This window comes from Hylobates moloch, unplaced genomic scaffold (assembly GCF_009828535.3).
Source record: "Hylobates moloch isolate HMO894 unplaced genomic scaffold, HMol_V3 SCAFFOLD_4, whole genome shotgun sequence".
NCBI lineage: Eukaryota > Metazoa > Chordata > Mammalia > Primates > Hylobatidae > Hylobates > Hylobates moloch.
The window spans coordinates 71,606,315-71,631,294 of NW_026652279.1; the positions used below are offsets into that span (position 1 = coordinate 71,606,315).

At 33.7% G+C, this 24,980-nt stretch overlaps 1 protein-coding gene across 3 annotated transcripts in view; it reads right to left on the reverse strand.

Moving 5' to 3' along the window:
* CADM2 (cell adhesion molecule 2) overlaps window positions 1–24,980 on the reverse strand; it is a 1,095,912-nt gene that overhangs the window by 117,873 nt on the left and 953,059 nt on the right. For all 3 annotated transcript variants that reach the window (XM_058437644.1, XM_032150399.2, XM_032150397.2), the window contains one exon: window positions 8,159–8,249. In XM_058437644.1, coding sequence (XP_058293627.1) covers window positions 8,159–8,249 — 91 coding nt within the window. The remainder of the gene's footprint in view (window positions 1–8,158; window positions 8,250–24,980) is intronic.

A 24,980-nucleotide genomic window follows, 5' to 3' on the forward strand; every position in this document is an offset into this window, starting at 1 on the left:
TCCCTCTTTTTCTATTGACTGGAATAGTTTCGGAAGGAATGGTACCAGCTCCTCCTTGTACCTCTGGTAGAATTCGGCTGTGAATCCGTCTGGTCCTGGACTTTTTTTGTTTGGTAAGCTATTAATTATTGCCTCAATTTCAGAGCCTGTTATTGGTCTATTCAGAGATTCAACTTTTTCCTGCTTTAGTCTTGGGAGGGTGCATGTGTCGAGGAATTTATCCATTTCTTCTAGATTTTCTAGTTTATTTGCATAGAGGTGTTTATAGTATTCTCTGATGGTAGTTTGTATTTCTGTGGGATCAGTGGTGATATCTCCTTTATCATTTTTTATTGCATCTATTTGATTCTTCTCTCTTTTCTTCTTTAATTAGTCTTGCTAGTGGTCTATCAATTTTGTTGACCTTTTCAAAAAACCACCTCCTGGATTCATTGATTTTTTGAAGGGTTTTTTGTGTCTCTATTTCCTTCAGTTCTGCTCTGATCTTAGTTATTTCTTGCCTTCTGCTAGCTTTTGAATGTGTTTGCTCTTGCTTCTCTAGGTCTTTTAATTGTGATGTTAGGGTATCAATTTTAGATCTTTCCTGCTTTCTCATCCTGTTTCTGCCTTCATTTCGTTATGTACCCAGTAGTCATTCAGGAGCAGTTTCCATGTAGTTGAGCGGTTTTGAATGAGTTTCTTAATCCTGCGTTCTAGTTTGATTGCACTGTGGTCTGAGAGACAGTTTGTTATAATTTCTGTTCTTTTACATTTGCTGAGGAGTGCTTTAATTCCAACTATGTGGCCAATTTTGGAGTAAGTGCGGTGTGGTGCTGAGAAGAATGTATATTCTGTTGATTTGGGGTGGAGATTTCTGTAGATGCCTATTAGGTCCGCTTAGTGCAGAGCTGAAGTCAATTCCTGGATATCCTTGTTAACTTTCTGTCTCGTTGATCTGTCTAATGTTGACAGTGGGGTGTTAAAGTCTCCCATTATTATCGTGTGGGAGTCCAAGTCTCTTTGTAGGTCTCTAAGGACTTGCTTTATGAATCTGGGTGCTCCTGTATTGGGTGCATATATATTTAGGATAGTTAGCTCTTCTTGTTGAATTGATCCCTTTACCATTATGTAATGGTCTTCTTTGTCTCCTTTGATCTTTGTTGGTTTAAAGTCTGTTTTATCAGAGACTAGGATTGCAACCCCTGCCTTTTTTTGTTTTCCATTTGCTTGGTAGATCTTCCTCCATCCCTTTATTTTGAGCCTATGTGTGTCTCTGCACATGAGATGGGTTTCCTGAATACAGCACACTGATAGGTCTTGACTCTTTATCCAACTTGCCAGTCTGTGTCTTTTAATTGGAGCATTTAGCCCATTTACATTTAAGGTTAATATTGTTATGTGTGAATTTGATCCTGTCATTATGATGTTAGCTGGTTATTTTGCTCATTAGTTGATGCACTTTCTTCCTAGCATCGATGGTCTTTACAATTTGGCATGTTTTTGCAGTGGCTGGTACCTGTTTTTCCTTTCCATGTTTAGTGCTTCCTTCAGGAGTTCTTGTAGGGCAGGCTTGGTGGTATATTTTTTAACAAATATTTGATTGAAATATGGGCTGTCCTAGCAATTTATAAGAACTCTTCAATGCTTGCCAACTTTATTGAATTATTGTGAAAAACATCAATGCTAAAAAACATGGGGTAAACAAAAAAATACAACCATCATTGTTGTTAATACAAAAGGGCAATTTCTTTGTAATCCCAATTCTACCATTTATCAGCTGTGTTACTGGGAAAGCTCATATAACTTGAACAAGACTTATTTTTCTTCATCTAAAAAAATTGAAATGATTACAACAGTCTTTGTAAGCATTTTACAACGTAATAGTTGTGTGATTTAAATTAAACAATTATGCATGAGAGAAAATTATGAAAAACTATGCCAAAACAAGGTCTTATGCATCACTGACCCTGGATTCCTCACCACTCCTGAGCCAAGCCATCTACTTAGTTTGGGTTGTTTAAGGCCTTCCAGATCTGCATTTGTTCTTTGTCAAAACTTACTAACTACTTAGTCCCTTTCATCCCAATAAAACTGCTTCAGAGTGTAGCCTTTCTCACACACATCAAACTAAAACTCAATCTTAATTCCTTCTATTCCTTGCAAATTGATCTAAACTTGTGCTACCTTAAAATTAAGGTAAATTAGTGAAGGGGCTTTTCCTGTGGCTCAGGATTTTCCAGTGTCTCGTTTTAACTATTTTGGATTTTACCCCAACTGAGGTTCATGACACTGCCTCTCTTCTCTCTAATTTATAAGTATTATAATTTAACTTCAAATAAAATATCGAAGTTGCTATATCAGTTTTGCCATGACTTCAGTCTGGGTTCCTTTGCTGTTTAAATATGTTTTTGAAAACACAGACCCACTGTCCTGAAATGTGTTTATTTTGCTTGAAATCTTGGATCCCATTGCCTGAGAATATATGTGAGATGATAACTCAGTTGTCAGAGTTGCCATAATAGCCTAATATTAGCATGTGTATTCAATATATAATTAAGACTTCTGAGTTGGAAACTTGCTGAGATACACTATATGTATTTCCTTGATCAAATAATAATTTATCACCCTCATTGTTATGATGTATTATATAATTACTTGGAGGCCGACATTTCATATACACTGTCATTATTAAAACAATCTGTTTGATAAATTTCGTGTTCTTTGTTTTGGAGATAAAACTACTTGATGTGTAAGAGTGAACCCTAATGTAAACATTGGACTTTGGTGTCGTAATGATGGGTCAGTGTAGGTACATTGATTATAATAAATGTAACATTTTGGTATGGCATGTCAATACTGAGGAAGGCTATGAGTGGGTGAGGACAGGGGATATAGGAGAAATCTTTGCACTTTCCGCTCAATTTTGCTGTGAACCTAAAACTGCTCTGAAAATAAAGTTCATCAATTTAAAAAAAGGAAAAAAATATTGAGTGTGCTTAAGTGATTTGCTTAGGACTACTCAGGCCACCGATATCCGTAGATTTATAATTTAAACCCAGGTCTGCATTCTCTTTCTACAATACCTCAAAACATTTTGTGCCTCAGAGTTTGACATCTTAGGCATCCTATTTGAAAATAACATACAGATCTCGAGGATTAATTAGAGATTTTCTATATAGCAGGAGAGAGGTAAATATTCTGTAATAACAACTGCTATATATTGGGTCAAATAATGTAAAATTGCTATTATAGATTAATATTATTTTAAAGTACATATTTTATCTTATTTTGGTAAACAATATTTCACTCTAGATGATAACTTGCTTTCTTTGATTCATGGTTTATTTTGTCATTTCATCTGATGGTAATTGCACTGTATAATGATTAGCAAATAACCTGTGATTTGTAAAAAGGTACATGTTAGGCTAAGAAAATTGACTTTATATAAAACTATTCTGCTTTAATTTTTTTTGGATGGAGTTTTGCTCTTGTTGCCCCGTCTGGAGTTCAATGGCATGATCTCGGCTCACTGCAACTTCCACCTCCCGTGTTCAAGCAATTCTCCTTGCTCAGCCTCCCCAGTAGCTGAGATTACAGGCGCCCGCCACCATGCCCGGCTATTTTTTTTTTTTTTTTTGGTATTTTTAGTAGAGACGGGGTTTCACTATATTGCCCAGGCTGGTCTCGAACTCCTGACCTCAGATGATCCTCCTGCCTCGACCTCCCAAAGTGCTGGGATTACAGGTGTGAGCACCCAGCCTTTTGTCTGTTTTTTTGTTGTTGTTGTTAAAAATCTTTATTATCCTAACAGAAAAATACATTAATATACACACATCAGAGTTCTTTAATTCCTGATCATTTCAAAAGTAGATGTGTAATTATTTCTCCAAAACACCTCACTAGTTGCTATATAGTATGTGATCTGTCTTCCTAAAGATTAAATTCTTTCTTCTTTCATACAATTGGAATGTTACATGCTGTGCAATTATGCATACTAGATTTATGGCAAGAACAAAAGAAAAATTGTGGTTACCAGAAAGTAAAATAGTAAGTACAACGTAAACATTGTGCTGGATACATAGAAAAATTTATCAATACCTATAACTGTTCTCTTTTACAGAATAGATGCCAAATACATATTTATCTCACTGAAAATGTCACATCGCTTTTTTGGAGGTGAATTTAAACAGCATTACACATTTGATTAAAATGAATGATGACTCATTATTTACAGCGTGTTGGGGGCAACCTCACGCCATTTAAGGTCATGACTTTAATGTAATATAAAGGTTTCATGTTGTGTGTGTGTGTGTGTGTGTGTGTGTTTTCGTTTACTTTTAAAATGGAGAATGCTGCTGCCTGAAAGCTGTCTGGGAATTTAGCCAAAGAAAGAAGAGGGTTGCAAAAACTCTGGGGACTTGAAATAAAAGTGGCTGGCATTAGCTCGTTCCTCACTTTAAACTAAAATTAAAACAATGGACAGACATGTACAGTAATCTCTCTTTTAAGGAAAGAATAGAATGCTTCTAAAGTACTGTCAAGTGGAACAATTTGGTCCTGGCCCAAGTTATGCAGCTGTTTCACAGGAAAATGGCAAAAGGCTTCAGTCCAAAGCAGGCAAATAAGGCATGATTGTTCATAAACAGTCACTGGGGCCCTCACATTTAGAACAAGGAAAACAACATTAGCATAAAGAAGGGCAGGTTCGGAACACCAGCCTCAGTGCAACTTGAGCCATGCCATGATGTTGTGATTTACACAAAAGATAGTGGTGTGATTTTGCCTACTACCAATATACCTAATTACTCTGAATAGCTCATTCTTCAAAACATATTACTCAAATACTTTTTAAGAAACAATGGGCCGGGCGCGGTGGCTCACGCCTGTAATCCCAGCACTTTGGGAGGCCGAGGCGGGCGGATCACGAGGTCAGGAGATCGAGACCATCCTGGCTAACACGGTGAAACCCCGTCTCTACTTAAAATACAAAAATTAGCCCGGCGCTGTGGTGGACGCCTGTAGTCCCACCTCTAGAGGCTGAGGCAGGAGAATGGCGTGAACCCGGGAGGCGGAGCTTGCAGTGAGCCGAGATCGCGCCACTGCACTCTGGCCTGGGTGAAAGAGCAAGACTCCGTCTCAAAAAAAAAAAAAAAGAAACAATGAAGTTTTGGCCACAGATTAAATGTATTATTGAAGACAGCTACAAGATATAAAGAAATCATACAGCCACTATTCATTCCTGATTTTCACATGTTAATGAGAGGTGGATCAGGTAAATGATAAAGATGATAAAAATTAAGTGCTTGGGGCTCACTCAAAGACTAAGCTACAGTGTTGCTTCTCAGTGGTTCTTAACTAACAAAATGAAGATACAGGTACAATAGTTGCAAAGTAATGGAGTAGAACTTTGACCACGATTACCTGAGTAAAACAGGGAATTCTAACCTGCTGTTTGAGTATATCACATACCTCATTTTCACTCCCTCTCTTTTGCTGCTATCTTAAAATATGCAAGACTCCCCATTATATGTGTTATTATTATTGTTTTATTTTAAAATGCGTTTGACAGAATTTTTTCTCATCCCTCTTCCACTTTTTGATTCATTTTTGAAGTTGATAGTCTTTCCTTTAGTGACTATCTTCACTTCCCTACTACCTACTAATTCTCTGATTAAACCATTTCAATTTGCATCCTGTTCTTTTTGCTCTGGTAAGACTTTTCTTTAAGATCAGTAAGCTTTCCTTCTGGGAAAATCCAATTGTTTCAGTCTTCTCTTGTTTTTTATCCTTTCGGCCTCATCCGGCACTGTTGGAAATAGTATATAAACTACAGAAAGGCTAAAAATTAGACTGTTTTTAAAGAGATTAATGCCTTCATCTAATGGAGAAGACAGTTACTGTAAAAATGTAGAGAAGTTTATTTAAGATGATTAGAAGAACGAAGAAGAAGCAATAGTCCAAATGAAGAAAGGCATCAAAGAAGCTGATTCTAACTTTAATGCTAATGTCCTGACAGTCTGCAAGGAAATATGATAAAGGGAAAGTTGTGAATGAGAATATAATACAAGAAATCAGTTAATACATATTTACTTGTGGACCACAGCATACAGAATATAACACTGGGATCTATGAAGGTAAAGGCAACATATAATGACTACTTTACTTTGAAGAAAGTAAAGCTCCACAAGGAGCTTATGAGTTATTTGCCAAAAGATACTACATTAAATTACAGATTTTTATATGGTTATAAACTCATGCCAGAAATGACTAGTTTTGTAGAAATTTGACAAGTTTCCAGAAATAATATAAATATAGAAGAAAGCCTAATGAAGGAGGATGGCAACAGTGAAACTATCATGAGACTAGCCAGTTCACCGCCCTAAAGCATCTAGGGCTTCAACTTCGGTGGTGAAAATTATTGTCAGTCCCATTCTAGTTTTTCAAAAGTAACTTTAGCTAGAATAAGTGGAAATTTACATTTAGCAATTGAAGTAGCAGCACATAATAGAAAGAGTTAAGGCTTTCGGCAAGACCGAACTGAATTCAAATTCTCACTCACTAATTTTAAATCTGGATAAATAGGAAAATTTAGTTAAAAGTTTTGAGCCTTAGTTTCTCTTCTGTAAAATAGAGAGCCTTTCTTATTTCCTTTATCTATTTGCAAAATGATAGTAATCAGGATCCTTCTGAGAAAGGTAACATTCTCCATTTCATAAATCTCTTGAAATTTGTATTCTTAAATAAAATAAATAAGAAATTATTGTGCTTTTCATTCATCTCCAGTGCAGAGGATTACTACACATCTAAGATTATTTCTAGGTAACTGAAAAGAGATTAAAAGAAGACACATTCATTCAACCATATCTTAGATGAGTGATATGAACTACTTAAATATTTAATTATATAAAACATAAAGTCTAATAATTTCCATAAGTAAAATAATGTTTCTACTGTTGGTAAGTAGATATGGAATCAAAGAATCATTGTAAGACAATTGGATGCTACTTGAGCAGGCATTCATTTATTTTCAAGCATTCTATAAAGCATGTTCCCTAACTTCACCTCATTTAATTGCATAAATTGTGCACATAATCCAAATGTATACAAATGTACTTTTGGATAAGGAAAGAAGACCAAAAAGAATCTCTGTAGAAGAGAGAACAGTTTAAAAATATCAAAACTGAGTTAAATAAGGCATGGATTTATTAATATGGTAAAAAATAAAATGGCACACAATTGATGAAGTTAAAGTGCCAGGCATCTATCTTACAATTCTTTTAGAAAAATTCCCCATGGGATGGTATGAAACTTAAATAATATAAATGTTATTGGAGGCAAATTTTTAGTAATTTAACCTGATTTGCCAGAAGCAATCTCATATAGTTATATACAAAGAACAATTTAATTCCTTCTATTAAAATTTAAACAGAATTCAAATAAATTGGAATCTTTTAAACAAATCAAGTAAATTACATAAAGCTAGGCTTAGAGTGTTCCTGTATTCGAATGATCATATTGCTTTCAAATAGAATTTAAATAATCCATATTTAAATATCCATATGTAAGTTTTGCTTAATAATTGGTACTCTTTGACTAGCTATTTATAAACACACATTTCAAAAGGTGAAGTTTTAGGGTTGAAGTGACATTATCACATTGACGTGCATATATTCTAATATTGAAATTACTTTACAATTAAACACATTGAGTTTGTGACCCGTTACTTGTTTCATTGGGTGTTTCATAAGAAATATAGATTTGATTTTCCTTTTATGAAAATGAGCCTTCATGTAACTTTAAAACTTGGGCATATTTTGGGGATGCTTCAATATTTTTTAAGTTTTTCATGGGAGAACAGAATTCAACAGTGTGCTGCTTTTATAGTCTGATGATATGAACAGTGACTGATATACTCCCTTCAGGTTAAAATATCTTACTGGAAAAAATAAAAAAAGAAATAACAGCTGGAAATCTTCCCAGAAACTTCATTAGATGACAAAGTAAAAACCAATCTTCCATAGACTTTAATGAAGACATGGTTCATGAGGTTTTCTGTTCTAGAGATCACTTTGCCCACCAAGAAAAGAAACAAACTGTGGATTCCTACAGTTAAAGCTTGTAATCAAAGCAAGATAAAATAAAAAAAGTAAAAAGCTTTATTGCTCATTAACTCACTTACAGTGGTTTTCCTTTGGATTCACAAGTCAAAATTAAAGGCTGTCCTTCTTGTGGAAAAGGAGTCGATGGTATAATCTTAACTGATGGTGTATCTAGAAACAAAAGAATATTAAGAAAGGTAATTAAACACATACAAAACTAGACAGTTAATAACTGTGCATCATGCTATGTGTTCAGCATTTCTTATATATTATTTATAATTGTGTATATTTATAAAGCATTTCTTAGATTTGGTAAAATAGGGTGTGTGATTTAAAAATCTAACAACCTGTCCATGCAAAGCTAACAAAAATATCTAAATATCTCCTGAGCACCACTGTTGTATTATTTCTGAAATCTGAATTTAAAAGTGGAATTGCAAAAAGTGGTTCAGAAGAATATCAAGCATTTCGTACAATTGTTTCTTAAACTATTTATAGATGGCTATGAATACTATTATTATGGGCTGAATGCATTTATGTGCATCTGAATAACAACATTTTCATTGTTACAGGAATACCAGGGACTCACAATAAGGAACCCACAATGAACTCAAGCTCAATTACTGTCTCACGAGTATTATGCAGAATCTTTTCAAAACGCAATGATGCAGCACCGGGCACATGCTGCTTGCTCTGAAGTACAGAAGTACAGTTAGTGAGTCACTTCCAATAGCATTTATGATTTTATTAAAAGTTAACATTTCTTATATACGCTACTGCATGCTTGTTAGAAAATTATTTATTTCCATTTAACAATAAATCATCCCTAGTGAGAATTAAAGAATACTTTAAGACATTTATATGTATAACTTGAATGACATACAATATTCCTTAATCAACATAAAGATAACTTATTTCATAGAAAAAAATTGAAAATAAGCTCAAAAAAGAGACAATATTAACACATTCCTTCTTTATGAGGCTTTGCTAGTCCTGGCATTGTCTGGCCCACAGTCAATGTGAAATTGTCTTCTCCTCTTATCTTCACATTCTCCACAATAAACAAAATAGGCTCTGAGCTCTCCAGAAGATCACAATTTTTCTCACTCTTTCCTTCTTAGCTGAACTGATCTGCACTGTTATTATATACATTCTTTGATTTTAGAGCCAGTTAAATGAGTTACTACTGATTGTGTAATTTTCAGGTGAGTTACCTTATCTAAGGAAAAATATTATTTAGATTTTTCATATATAGAATAATAAAGTATAATATAAAATGTAATCATTTATATCATACTTTAAAATTATGTATTCTTTTCAAATGCATTCTCCTTTAATTCCTTAAACAAGAGAATGCATTTCAGATAACTAAAAATAATATTCTGGTTGCAAATAAACATTTCAAATACATCACAGTAAATATTTGTGGTGCAAAATGACTTAGGAAGAAAAATTAATCTGAAAAAATATGATACACATTCATCATACATTTTTAACTGATAGAAGAAAAAAATTGAATATCAGATTTAAACATACTTTATTAATTTTTTCCATTATCAGCACATCTATGGGATCAGTTATTGAATAGGATAATCATATAATTTCATCTCCAGAACAGGACATTTTTAAAAGAAGAAGACAAAATATTAATAATTATGAAGATGACAGTTGTCAACCAGACTGTTCTGGTCAAACTGAGGCCTATGGTCTTTTGACCTCTAACTAAACATACATATAGCAAAATTTATTTTCCCCATGACATATTATAAAGGAGAGTTTAGTTTTCATGGAAAAAGTTTGAGGTGAAAGATCAGAAATGTATAATTTGGGGAGACAGAATTATGTTAACATGGGTGTCTGTGATGTTTAATTTTGTGCGTCAATTTGACTGTGCCTTGGGGTGCCCAGCTATTTGACCAAACATTATTCTGAGTTTTAATGTGAGGATGTTTTTTGGAGGAGATTAACATTAAAGTTGGTAGACTGAGTAGAGCAGATGGCGTTCCATGATATGAAAGGGCCTCATCCAATCGCTTGAAGGACTAAATAAAATAGAAAGGCTGCTCCTCCTCCAAGTAGAAAAGAAATCTTCCTGCCTGATGTCGTTTGAACCAGCAAAGCTGACTTTTTTCCTGCCTTTAGAATAGAATGGAAACCTTGGGTCTTTCTGGGTCTGGATCCTGAGACCTTCGGACTGGAACTATATCATCAATTCTTCGTTCTCAGGCCATTAGACTCAGAGTGGAACTAAAACCATTGGCACTCTTGGTCTTCCAGCTCGCTGACTCACTTTGCATATGTTGGAATTTCACCTCCATAACCATATGGAAAATTCCTTACAATAAATCTCCTTTTATGTGTATGTACAGCCTATTGGCTCCATGTCTCTGGAGAACCCTAACACGGTGTCCAATGTCCTAACAAAGAGATCCTGAGGCTGTCTTTTATTGAGCGGGGAATGTGCCAGGTGGTAATCTCAGGAAGCTCTGAGAAGTGAGACAGGAAGGGAAGGAAGTAAATGAAGCCAGTGTTAGTGAGCAGACTACACTGTGAGCAAAAGAAATTGAGTTCAATTCCACTGTGGAACTGAGAGTGAGTGGAGGACATGACTCTGAGTTACCTTACTCGATGGGCAAGAGACGGGACTATTGATGGAATATGTATTTATTAGTTATCCTCTTTGATTGAGGACTGCTCCCGCGGGTGGGGGTGGAGGAGGCTGGTGAGGAGGTATTATTTCCCAGGCACTTTTGCCCTTCTCAGTACACAAAAATAGTATGTGCCAAAGGGAAATGGAAGGTCACCACAGGATCTGCTTTGGTAAGGTAAATTACATAGTGGCAGGCAGGTGGGAGAAAAGAGGAAAGCAAAATGTGGTTTTGCTCTGCCTGTTTAGTTTAAACAGTACAGGAGAGGAGAGAATCTGTGTAACAAATGTTCCCTCGAAGCATGATTCAGCGTTCCCTTTAGATCTGACACACAGAATTTCCATTATAAGCAAACGCCAAAGCAGATAATATACTTAGCACATATTTCCATACAGCTCTTAGGAATAACCTAGATAAACTCTAAGTTACTAAAAATCAAGAGATGTAAGACAGTATTCATTTATTTGACTTCAAAATTATTCAAAATATTGATTAGTTCCTGTTTCTAAGACCTATCTTTCCAAATAAATAAGGAAACACACACACACAAAAACAGAATTTATGTAAAGATAATTTTAAAAAATTATCTTCCCTAGATTTCCTTGACAAATACCTATGCTTCGTCTGTTCCTCAACCCCTTCCCTGCCACATATACTCCTGGTTCAATGCTTAGGTCCCAGGCTACATTTTCTCAGATTCTGTTGGGTGGTATTTTTCTATGTAGCCTTTAAATGTTTACGATCAGGGTGAACGGGATTCAAATTCTGTTCTCTCATGATTTTCTCTAGGTCTTTTATGCCTCACTCATATCTTTAGTTTCCATTTACTTACCAATCACTCATGGATTTACATCCTAGTGCAGTTCTGCTTCACAAGCTTATTTATGTGCAACGCCTATGTGGCATGTTCGCTTGGATATCTAAAAGGCCTGGCACATTTGATGTATTCAAAATGAACTCAGTCTCCAATCTTCCCCCCACGTTTCTCCTTCAGAGATCTCTATTTCTATAGATACCACTAGCGTCCATGCAGTGACATATACCAGATACCTCTTGTTTCCTTGTTTTTTCTATAATCAGTTACCCATGAACTCTTGTTAATCTATCTTCTAAATAATTTTCAAATTAATTCACTACTTTTTCATAGTTCCACAGCCACTATTTTAATCAAGTTTGCAAAAATAGTGAATGGTCTCCTTTGTGCCAAAATTTTAACCCTTTAAATCTTGCTCTGATAACTAAACAAAATTGTCTTCTCAAAACATAAATCTGATCACATCAACGTACTAATTAAAACCTTTCATACTTAATCTTTTCTCTTAAAAAATTTATTAAACCATTTAAGTCCTGCATAATCTGTATTCTTTATGGTTTTGTCTTCTAATATTCTATTATTTGAATTCCAGGCAATTTTATTTTTATCAAGTTCTTTAATAAATGTGTTTCATTTTGCCTTCATACAAATTATCAGAAATGCTCCAGTTTGGAGAGATTCCTTGCTTATTTAATTCTTACATATTTTTAAAATCTTAATTCAAATGCCATTTGCTAAGGGCAATCATTCATTACCTTCAAATCTGATCAGAGACCATTGCTGCATGTTCCTTTTTTCACCCTTGTGTAATGTTCTTTTGAAAAGTAGTTGATATAACCTCCATGTCCTGCATGGTGTTTAAACAAAGTGTGTGCTTATTAAATAATTATTAAATGAGTGGAAGTAATATTCTTTTTATTTTCTTTTTTTCGGACAAGGTCGTACTCTGTCCCCTAGGCTGGAGCACAGTGGTATGATCACAGCTCACCGCAGCCTCGGCCTCCTGGGCTCACGTGATCGATCCTGCAGCCTCAGCCTAGTAAGTAGCTGGGACCACAGGTGTGCTCCACCATGCCTGGCTAATTTTCTTTCTTTCTCTCTTTTTCTCTCTTTATCTCTTTCTTACTTTCTTTCTTCTTTCTTTTTTCCATTTTTGAAGAGATGGAGTCTCACTGTGTTGCCCAGGCTGGTCTCGAACTCCTGGCCTCACGTGATCTTCCCACCTTGGCCTGCAAAAGTGCTGGGATTACAGGTGTGAGCTACCTTGCATGGCCAGCAATAAAATTTGTGATATATCTTCTCATCATCATTTTGGTATACTATTCTAAAATATTTTTAAATGCTTAATTGAAATGTATTGGGGCCTGATGTTTAGAAGGTACATTAACAAGATTAGCATTATAATTAATCTGAACTATTAATTAACATTTAATTATTAAGAAATATAATTATTAGTTAATATATTAATTATTAACATATAATTAATCTTAAATATTTAAGTTGCAAGCCTTAGATTAACTTTTAATCTTGGTTCATATTTAATTTAATGTGGAGTACTATTCAACCATAAAAATAATGAGATCCAGTCATTTTTAACAACATGGATGGAACTGGAGATCATTTTGTTTTGTGAAATAAGCGAGGCACAGAAACACATACATCACATGTTCTCACTTATTTGTAGGATATAAAAATCAAATCAATTCAATTCATAATCATAGAAAGTAGAAGGATGGTTACCAAAGGCTCAGAAGGGTACTGGGGGTTTGAGAGGGAGGTAGGAATGGTTAATGAGTACAAGAAGAAAATTAGAAAGAATGAACAAGACCTACTATTTGATAGCACAACGAAGTGACTATAGTCAACACTAATTTAATTATATATTTTAAAATAAGTTATAGAAGGTAATTGGACTGTTTGTAACTCAAAGAATAAATGCATGAGGGGATAGATAACCCATTCTCCATGATGTGCTTATTTCGTTTTGCATGCCTGTATCAAAACATCTCATGTATCCCATAAATATATACACCAATTATGTACCCACAGAAAGTTTTAAAAAAAGAAAAATTTTTTAAATGTATATTGCACACTCTCTGTTACAAATAATCTGCATTGGATATCGTTAGGTAACAATTTTCTATGTTGATAAAAATGCCAATTTCTTTTTAATGCAAGTACCACATGTGTAAAGTATTTTCTACTCATCTGATTTTGGCAGAGGTAGTACTCAACTGTGAAGACATTTATTTAATTATTCAGCCAAAGCTAGTTTATATTTCCATGATATAAATTATTTCTCTTTAAACATGCCATTTTAGTAATACTCACCACACGCCTTTTTATTAACCACAAATACTACAGTAATGAGGTTATTATCTTAAACTTGACTCTCAAATAATTGTTTTTAATAGCAGGAAGTAATTTTGGCTTTGATAAAAATCTCTGTCATTATTATTTCTATTTATTTTCATCAGACACTTTATCGTACATAAGAGAATTGATTAAGCAATGTTATTCTAAAAACATTTTAGTAAGATATCAATGATATTCTAGAAATAATACTTGTAAATGAGTTTAGAACTACTATACTTTGTTAGCTAACCAAACAACAGAAAAGTTGTCATCTCAAAAACTGAGTTAATTTTGAAAGTCTTCACTTTCCAGGATGTCTGCAAACTACTTATATTAATGTGTGAGACTCCAGTGTAAACATATTTCTCTCTATTATTTATTTTGTTACATAGCAAAATGAATGGATTATTTGTAAGGACTGGCACAATGCACAATAGATTACATGTAAATGGTTTTCTAAAATAATCTTAAATTTATGCACTTAATGTGTTACTCCACTTTTTACTGACTCAGATATGAATAGTAATGAAGTCAATACTGCATCATCCAAACCTTTCCTTGCGTGCCTTTGCCAAGTTATCTACTAAGATTTAGAAAAAAAAGTTTGTATTTTTTTTTCTGTGAATATGTTTTGTAAGTTAACCATAGATTTTCTTCTGGTTCATAGTTTTTCATTTTAAACATATTTCAAAGGATTGAAATTGGGAATATTTTCTAAACCAAATTTTACTTAAATAGTAATTCCAGACTTACTGTAGAAATAATTCCTCTATTTTCCTCTGTAGGAGCAATGTGTTTTACATTTAATCCTGCTCTACTATTTCACAAAACAGAATGACTCTTTTGGTTCAGTACATTGGAGATGTGTATGATGTTCTGTTTTTAATTTACTGATATAATGTATTGTATTGTACCAATTAGTAATAGTTTAAAAGGGGGTTAGAAAAAATGCATTAATATGACTGCTATTTATTCTAGTTTTGTCCTATATGTTAAACTCAGATATTTTTTGCAAACTAGCAATTTTCACGCAGTTTTAAAATGCCTTTAAAAAATCAGTCCTTTCAACGTTGTATTTATTAAATATACATGAATGTATATAATGTATATTTATAATATATCCACAACATTTTGAGCACTCAAAATCTAATATATTAACTTACTCAATTGTGTGTCCTTATATCTTATGCTTAGTAAATTGTAAGAGCTCTTTAAGTGTTGTGTAAATAAATGTTTTGTTCAAGATGCAAAAAAAATGAAGTTTTGCACAAGTGTGTAAAGATAGGCATATATTCAATCATTAACAAATAATTTTTCAGTACTTGTAAGTATCCAAATAAAATACACAGATACTTTAAAAGCAAAATGCTCTAAGACTTTTGTAGAAACAAAAAGTATTCTTTAGAATGTCTATGAAATGTTTAAATGTGGAAAGCCCCATTGTTTTCCTAAATTTTTTTTTTTTTACTTTTGTCTGACATATTCTGGGGCTTATTTAGGAAGAAACACAATTACTTTCAAGAGCTAGATTTATGGATAAAAGGTTTTTCTTCTTTTGACCGGGTGCGGTGGCCCACGCCTGTAATCCCAGCACTTTCGGAGGCCAAGGCAGACGGATCATGAGGTCAGGAGATCGAGACTACTCTGCCCAATATGGTGAAACCCTGTCTCTACTAAAAATACAAAAACTAGCGGGGCATGATGGCATGCGCCTGTAGTCCCAGCTACTCAAGAGGCTGAGGCAGGAGAATCACTTGAACCTGGGAGGCGGAGGTTGCAGTGAGCCGAGATCGTGCCATTGCTCTCCAGCCTGTCAACAAAGCAAGATTCCATTTCAAAAAAAAAAAAAAAAAAATTCTTCTTTAATACAAAAATTTAAAGGTTTTATAAACTTGGGAAGTAAGGATAGCTCACGTTCCATTTGAATGACTGAAGATTTGAATCACAGTAAAGATATTGATCCAGCAGAATGGATTTTCTATATCCTTAGCAAGGATTTTAAAAGAGAAAAGACCTGTGATGAAGCTTTTATTAAACCACCTAATGAACAATCTTAAAAGCACAAGCTTTTAAAGTATTTAGCGTCACTGGTTTAACAAAATTTATCCATCACCAGATTTTGTAGATAAATAAAAAGAAGCTTTGAGTCAAATGTTATATCAGGAAAAAAAAAAAAAACAAAACACCGTATTTCTTTTGTAATTGATTAAGTATAATAGAAATTTAAGGTTATATAAAATTAACACTTAACCTGTTATGGATGATGGCCAAAATGCTAAGTAAGAGAAACAACCAAAGACTACTGTACCCTCCTATTTTGCATAATGTAGTGAGTGAAGAAATATGGTGGTTTATAACACAAAGTAGCAGTCATTTGCATTGCTTATATTACAGTCTTCGGTTGAAAGAAAATTATAATATGGATAATTTTATTTGTTCACAAAATTAGTTCCTATGAGTACTCTCATTTATGCATTTGACAAACACATAGTTTCTAAGACATACAAAGAAGAGTGCTAGTACCCATTTCTATCCATTGTTTCACTAGAATGGTAACATTGTAACATTATAATATTTTACATTGTGACATTCACATTGCAGTCCCTCAAGATTAGGTATTAGTCTTAAATGGTGCTACTGAGTGTTTGGCATATTCTTAGGAATGCATGCTTATCAAAGCAGAGATCATCTTTATCTTGTACACTGACTTATCCTCATGTCCTAGAATAACTACTGGACCTTAATTAAGTAATTGTTGAATAAATAAATGAATAATGGTCTTTTGAAATATTTTCCAACTACTGATTAAATTTGTTACAAAATCAAATTTACTTGTCACAACTAACTTCTAATAATAGTAAACATTAATCAAATACTTGGTAAATAATATGCATTGATGTAATTTCTCTGTATGCATTGGCTCATCAAACTCTTATAAAACATACCAAAAATTCTGTGCTCTCCTCATTGTACAGAATACGAAACATGCTCAAAGGAGTGAAGTTAACACTGATAAATTTGTTTGACCCTTTTTCTCCAATCTTAACCACATTTCGATGAGTTTATGTTTTCTAGTCTCTCTTAGACTACATTAGCAATTGATGTTTTTCATACTGTGTTCTATTAAATTCATCAAAATTAACTTTCTCTATCTGGTTAAATTGGCACCCAGCCCAAGACTTTGGCTCTATATGATCTGCATATTGTGTACACTCTTATATATCTCTCTCACATTGTTTATCTCATTGACAGTTAAAAATATTCTTTTAAAATACACCCACTGTCTCATTTATGAAAACAGGTTCTTTTTATTCACAAACTCTTCTCATCCACAAATAATATAAAAAAACTCCCGATAGCAAATTTGTACTAACGGAAATTTAGAAATTTAGAAATTTTAAAGTGTCTTGCAGATGAAAGATTTGTGAATCTTTGCCTTATTGAAATATTATTACATAAGAGTTTCCAAACTTATGATATCTTGGTACTTAACATTAATACTAAAGAAAACTGCATTAACTCACTATTGTGAAGCCATTTTTGTTTTACTTCAAAATAGTGATTCTCATCTGAGGACAATTTCATCCCCTAAGTATATTTGAAAATGTCTGAAGGAAAGGAGAATAGCAATTAACATCTAATGAGCAGAGGCCAGGAGTGCTGCTGAACATCCCACAGCGCACAGGACAGCCCCACACCAGCCCCCAATAAACAGAATTCTCTTGCCCAAAATGTCAATAACACTTTTCTTTAAAATATTTACATTTATTTCATTCATTATCTGTTTTCTATTTATGTATGTGTTTATTTATTTATTTTTGAGACGGAGTCTCGCTCTGTCACCCAGGCTGGAGTGCAGTGGCACAATCTCGGCTCACCGCAAGCTCCGCCTCCCGGGTTCCCGCCATTCTCCTGCCTCAGCCTCCCGAGTAGCTGGGACTACAGGCGCCCGCCACCACGCCCGGCCCATTTTTTGTGTTTTTAGTAGAGACGGGGTTTCACCGTGTTAGCCAGGATGGTCTTGATCTCCTGACCTCGTGATCCGCCCTCCTCAGCCTCCCAAAGTGCTGGGATTACAGGCGTGAGCCACTGCGCCCGGCCTATTTTCTTTATATTTGTCTATCTATTTATCTATCTATTTATGTATCTATCTCTGTCTTCTTTGTTACAAAAGATAGGGAGCTACTAGAGAACTGTGGCGCTGCATGCATTGATATGAATTGCTTATGTTCTCTCACATCATTGCTTACTCCTGAAAGGAAGTAAATGCTTAATACTCTGAGTTAGGCCGTTATGATACACTCTTGAAATGAAAAGCTGTAAATCAAACTCAATCCACACCTCAAGTTCTACCACTCAATAGGAGCAGTGGGGTTAATATACCAAGGGTTAACAGGACTCTTTCAGTTCCAGCACTATCTGATTCTCATTTTTTCCTGGGTACAATTGTGTTTTTCTAAGATGTTTAGTTTATTTTTCCCATTTGTAATTTTGTAGTAAAATTCTCACTTTCCATTTAACTTACATTTCTTAATACTGAAAATTATCCAGTACTTTTCTTCAAAGGTGTGTTAAATTTCTTTCGATTTTAGTGAATGCTTTTGTGGCAATCATTATTTATTTGAAAGACACTTATAAATCACTGTGCATACAAGACACAGTACCACTATTATACAAGTGTTATACATTTGCAAAAACAGCAACCCATAGGAATATAGTATTAATAAATTAGATAAATTGTATATAGTTCCAAATAATTCAAACTCAATATTGTAGGTACCATAGTACTTGGCTGATGTATTATGGGAGTTGCCAGAGGGATAGATTATACACATTTGTCAGAAGCAAAGAAGATTACTTAGAAAAGTGACATTTAAAATAATTCAGAGAAAACACAGTATTCGATCTGGTAGAAATTTTCTAGAGGGAAAGAAAAGAAGGGATTTAAGGCAAAGGAAAAATTAACAGAGTGTTGTATTAAAGAATGCTGGCTATATATGAGGCATCTAGAAATAATGTAAAGCACAGAATGCATTATCTGAAAAAAAGTACTTGAGAGCAGCATTATAGGGGGTTGGTTGTATTTTAAAAGCCTTGAATGTCAAGCTGTAGAGTTTGGACATTACGTTAGAAGCAATAAGAAATCATCTCGGGTTTGTAAGTATCAGGTAAAGAACCAATATTTAAGAAGACATGTTTGGCAGTGTGTAAAACCGAATGTATCTGGGAGAGGCATAGAAGCAATGTGTCTCTATCGTAAAGTTGGGCCACAAGGAAGACCTTAAAGGGAAGCAAAAAGTAGCCGTAAAATTATAGGTAATAAATGCATCAGCACTTTTGTTCATTTTAATTCTTATTTATTATTTATTTATTTATTTATTTATTTTTAGATGGTGTTTCATTTTGTCACTCAGGCTGGAGTGCAGTGGTGCCATCTCAGCTCGCTGCAGCCTTGAACTCCTGGGCTTAAGTGATCCTTCCACTTCGGCCCCCGATGTAGCTAGGCTACAGGAACATGCCACCACGCGTGGCTAATTATTTTGTATTTTTTGTAGAGACGTGGTTTCCTCCATGTTGGCCAGGCTGGTTTCAAGCTCCTGAGCTCAAGTGATCTGCCTGCCTTGGCCTCCCAAAGTGCTAGGATTACAGGCGTGAACCACTGTGCCGGCCCATACATTTTTATAATTGTTGACTATATGGTACATTATTTTAAATGCATTTGAAACAGTTCCAACTATGTTTAAGTAATGATATTTCATAATTTGTGTTCTTTCTTTACTAGAGGGTCCTCCAAAAAAAAAACAACCATTTAATTTTAAAACTAGGTTTAAAAATTGGCTAATCTTGCAATTATGATATGGAAACTTTAAATCATCTTATAAATCTAAGATACATTATGAAATTTTGGTGACACTATGTTTCTTTCATTATGAGAAATCTTGCTACTTCAGGGACCTAGGTATTACTTCACCACTAACCCATCAATTATCCCCAACTATGATAAAAAGAATAACATAAGAAGAAAATGGATATATATACAAATGATGTAAGAGTGAGAATGTCTACATAGTAACAACTAATCACATGTGGCTATTTAAATTTAAATGTAATTCAATTATGATTAAGTAAAATTTAAATAGCATTTCCTTAGTCACAACAGCCACACTTCAATTGCAGATAACCACAGGGAGCTGATTATTGGCTACCATCTGGAGATAGAGAACATTTCTATCATCACAGAAAGTTGTATTGGACAATGCTGAGGTAGAAGGGTTATGCAAGTGACATAAATCATCACTGTTACCTAATCCTTCTGTGCTTATAGGATTGGCCAGGTTTTCGATTTTCTTTTGTAAAAATTTAAAAGAAGTATAGAAACAAAAACACCATATTGTAGTTCTGTTTGCTACTGTGTTTGTTTGTTTTTTTTTTTTTTTTTGGCTTTCATGATATCAATTGAGAACTCAGAATTTTTCATTTTCTGCCTATAATGGCAAGAGAAGGAAATTAATAAAGACACCCCAAAATTATTAGAAAAATTGGAAGATAAATGCAAAGAGAAAATAGTGAAGCTCAAGCGTCTTAAAATGACAGTAAAACAAGTTTTCACTTTTGATACTCTAGATAAATTGTATCAAGCTCGAAAATGGATGAATTGGAACAGTTTCTAATACAAGGAAGGACTCATCACACAATGTTTTACAACCATATGCTTTTGCTGAAAGGAAAATATGACAATGTTCTTTTACCTTTTATGATTTTGAACATAAGAATTTACTTCACACAGTCCATAAATGGAAACATGTTGAAAGCATTTGGTGATGAGGAAATTTTAATAATATATTTTAGTTTCGGCCGGGCGCGGTGGCTCACGCCTGTAATCCCAGCACTTTGGGAGGCCGAGGCAGGCAGATCGTGAGGTCAGGAGATCAAGACCATCCTGGCTAACATGGTGAAACCCCATATCTACTAAAAAAATACAAAAAATTAGCCGGGTGTGGTGGCGGGTGCCTATATTCCCAGCTACTCAGGAGGCTGAGGCAGGAGAATCACTTGAACCCGGGAGGCGGAGGTTGCAGTGAGCCGAGATCGTGCCACTGCACTCCAGCCTGGGCAACAGAGCGAGATTCCGTCTCAAAAAAAAAAAAAGAATATATTTTAGTTGTATTTTACTTGCTCTTTATAAATCTAAAAATGAAAATGTTTTGCAATTATGGAATAAAGATATTGTATTCTTCTGGGTAAAACTATGAGCCATCAAAGTTTTTTTAAAGTATTGCATTCTGACAATGCTAGTGAAAGAAGAGCCAAAAAGCAATGACAAGAGAGGACACAGTAGAGATGTATTTTGAAGGTGGACTCATTATTTACAAGATGGGTGTATTTCAGGATCCCGCATGCCAATTATTGCTCAATTTGTGTATATATACCATTAAAGCCAGAGAAATAGATAATAAAAAGTCAGGTTTTCCTCTTTATGAAATTAGTTTGTGTTTTTAGAATAATTTTAAAACTTCCGAAAAGTTTTATAAATGCATACTTGATGATAAGTTTAATTAGGAAATTTCAGAGTATGTTATGTTAATTTTATATATACATTTATTATCTTTTAATTTGGAATTCCCATTCACAAATATATATATATTATATATATATATCTCCTCTTCAATGTTTTAATAACACACACACAAATTGTTACATACTATTAATAATATAAAAAATGGCACAATAACAACATTTTGAATCCTTGCCTGTAGATGGCTTCAAATACCTGGTGATTCAATTACTTTTAATATTTAACATAAATATTCTTATCCTTTATAAAAGAAAAAAATATTTGTCTCATGAGCAAAATCTGGCAGTAATATATACTGTTGGTCATATAATACATAAACGTAACTTCTCTGAAAAAAATTAAAAATTTTTTGGAATCTCAAATGGTGGTCACACACTAGGCTATCTTTATTGACATAATGAAATGCATCTCTTACTAAACAGCATAGATCACCTTATGATTCTAGCACATATACCATTTCAGTAGCTTTTTGAAATATCTTATGCTCAATTAAAATTCTTCTAAGGCATTCCCAGGCATAAATATGGCATTTTGTTAGTCAAAAGAACAGTTTAGTTCTAAAAAATGTAACCTAAATATAATTTTCATTTCACCTTCCCTGTTTCCTTTTATATTCTGTGCCCTTGTACTATATATAATTTGTGGTAGACAAGATAATTAGATAATTAGCATTTCATAAATGAGATGCCAGATGAGTGAGCTATTTTATTTTGAATGCTCCTTGGAATATTCCTTTTCCTATCTGATAAGCTGATATAGCCTGAAACATTTAATATATAATATGTAGAAAGGTAGTGAAAGCAAAGAGAATGTAACTAACATAGGGCAATTTAAAATAAACGTCTTGACCTGGACTAGAGAAATGTACGGGTTTGTGTAGTGTAGACTGCATAGATAAGAACTTTATTATTTTTTATAAGTGAAAAAGGACAACAGCCAAGAATACACGAAATGAAGAATCTCTGCCCACATCTGAGAATAAAAAGAAGATACAAACAACTGAATTACCAAACTTTAAACCCATCTGTATTGAATATTGTCTTCTATAATCGGAATTTTATTTTTAATCAATTTCATTGTTTTGCAACTAAAGGGAGAACTGATCAAGCATATTAGTTGGTCCAGAAAAGTAACATAAAAGTACAGGGAAGAATGTAGTTTCTGCGGGCACAAAGTAATTATCTTTAAAAGGGAGTAAGGCAAGGAAGGAATGTCTTCAGAAATAGTTTGATACATTTTAAAAATGTAAGTTGTTAAGAGAAAAATGGATTGACTTTATTAGTAATTTGCATGGTAACTAGAATAGAGATACAATCATCAAGAAGGTAAAGGTCAGGACTGTCAATTGACCATTTAGCCCCTTAAAAAGATATAATTTTAGTAACAACTGGACCCAAACGTTTTTCTGTTATTTTAAATATATATAATATATTTCTTATTTTCATTCACTATTAATCTAATTAATTTCATTTAAACACAATTTTAACACTTTATTTTCCTCTCTTCCTTCCTCCTTTCCTTCAGCCATTCACTCCTTCCTTTCCTTGATGCTCAGATAGAATTTGTTGGGTGTACATGCAGGCTCTCCTCTACGAGCTGTTTTAACTATTTATTGCTTTAAACATTAATAACCTTCATGTGTAAATAGCTACTCATTTTTATAGGCAAGGCCTAGTACTGTTAAAGGAAGTACTAAACAAACATTAATGATAAGCATAAGATTTCATGATGAGATGAATTATATAGAAAATGTACTATACTATACACACATTTTTAAAATTCGAACTCTTATTTTTCTATATTTTCAGTTCTTTGTTACAGTATTAAAATGCTTTTTCAGGAAAAAACACAATAGTCTGACATATTTTAGTTTTCTGTCTTTTGCACTTTTCATTTTCATTCAGTTTATTTTTAATGTAATTTTTGTCCATGATACATACAGAAAATGAATATTCAGTCATTTTCTTCTTTTTTGTGTTTTGTGTAGAGTACTTTCTATGAATGCAGATACATTATTTCTACTGAGATTTAAACAATTATCTAACTCATACAATTTGTTCTTCTAAAAATTAACTCACAAATAAAAAGTTATTTTACAAAGAAATCTGTGTCAAAATGGGAGGACGAATTTGAGTTTTCATTGATTAATTTTTAAAGTGGCTTTTCCCACTGCTCAGTTGTGAAGTTTCCTCTTCCCTATTATGTAAAATCTGCAGGTATTTGTGATTCATTGTGAAAGTTCTGCTTTTCATTTTCTTAAGTTTCAGTTTTAAAAGAACTCTCTTTCATTATAGTGGCAGTATTTAAGTGTATGATTAATATCTTATTTTTAAAAATGTTGCTCTGATATATTTTACAGGCTAGATTCATATAAATTGTATATCACAAGGTTACAGACTTAACACAGTTAAGCCCTAGAAATATAAGTCCTCCTACTATACTCTTTTCATTATGCCTCTTGGCATTGTATGTTTAACTTTAATTTTCTTATTGCTCACCAAACTTAGGTTTCTACAACATCAGAGGATTTTTATTTCAGATGTATTCATAGCTGTTTCCATTATTGTAGGAATATATATTTACTCTTTTGACTTACCACTGAAAACAATATCATCTCTGTGGATCTGAAATGCTAAATGTTCCTCCATTTGGACCAGTCTTTTAGGTCATTCATCACAAGAATATTGTCAAACAATGGAGAAATACTTAACTTATGCTCCATAAATCCCAGATTAACCATCTTCTTCCTTTCCAAGCCTGAGCTCTTGTTTCCCCCTTCTCATTCATGGAAAGTTCTATATCATCTAGATTGCACATGTGGATCTAACTACAGCCATGATCTACTGTCTCTGGGAACAACCATTGAGATGCTGTTATCATTATTCTAAGATATTTATGAAGACCACACCAGTTTGCTCCATTTGCTCTAATTTTGATGCTGACTGTTGCTCAATGTCTCCTTTCCACCCTCTACTCATTTAACCTCTGGGGAATGTTCTGCAAGCTTAAAGAAACATTTAGCATTATCATCAGTTAGTTTTAATTAACTTCACATACTTGAATGATGGTATGCTAGATGCTAGGAAAATAATTTAAATAGATCTGGTTTCTGCCTTCTAGCCATTTACATATTAAACCATGATAGAATGAGATGCTATTTTTAATTGGCTAGCCATGAAAAGTGTAACATTTTTAATGTAAAACTTCCTTTAAAAATTAGATAATTCAATTGCCTTCCTACATGAAGTTTTACTTATTCATGCATATTGAAATATGGTTAATAGCTAAAATGCTCAAGAATTGTATAATACTTCCATTTTGGATTTCCAAAGTAGTGAAAATGACCTTGGCAGCTGACATATAGGCTAAAATATTCTCGACAAACAATATTCCAGAATGTGTAGAGGAATCAAATAAAGGTAGTCTCTGGCTGTGGCGTGGAATAAGACAAAGACAAGTTCATCTTATGACCAGGTGTGAAACAAGACAGAGACCAGGACCCTCAATGT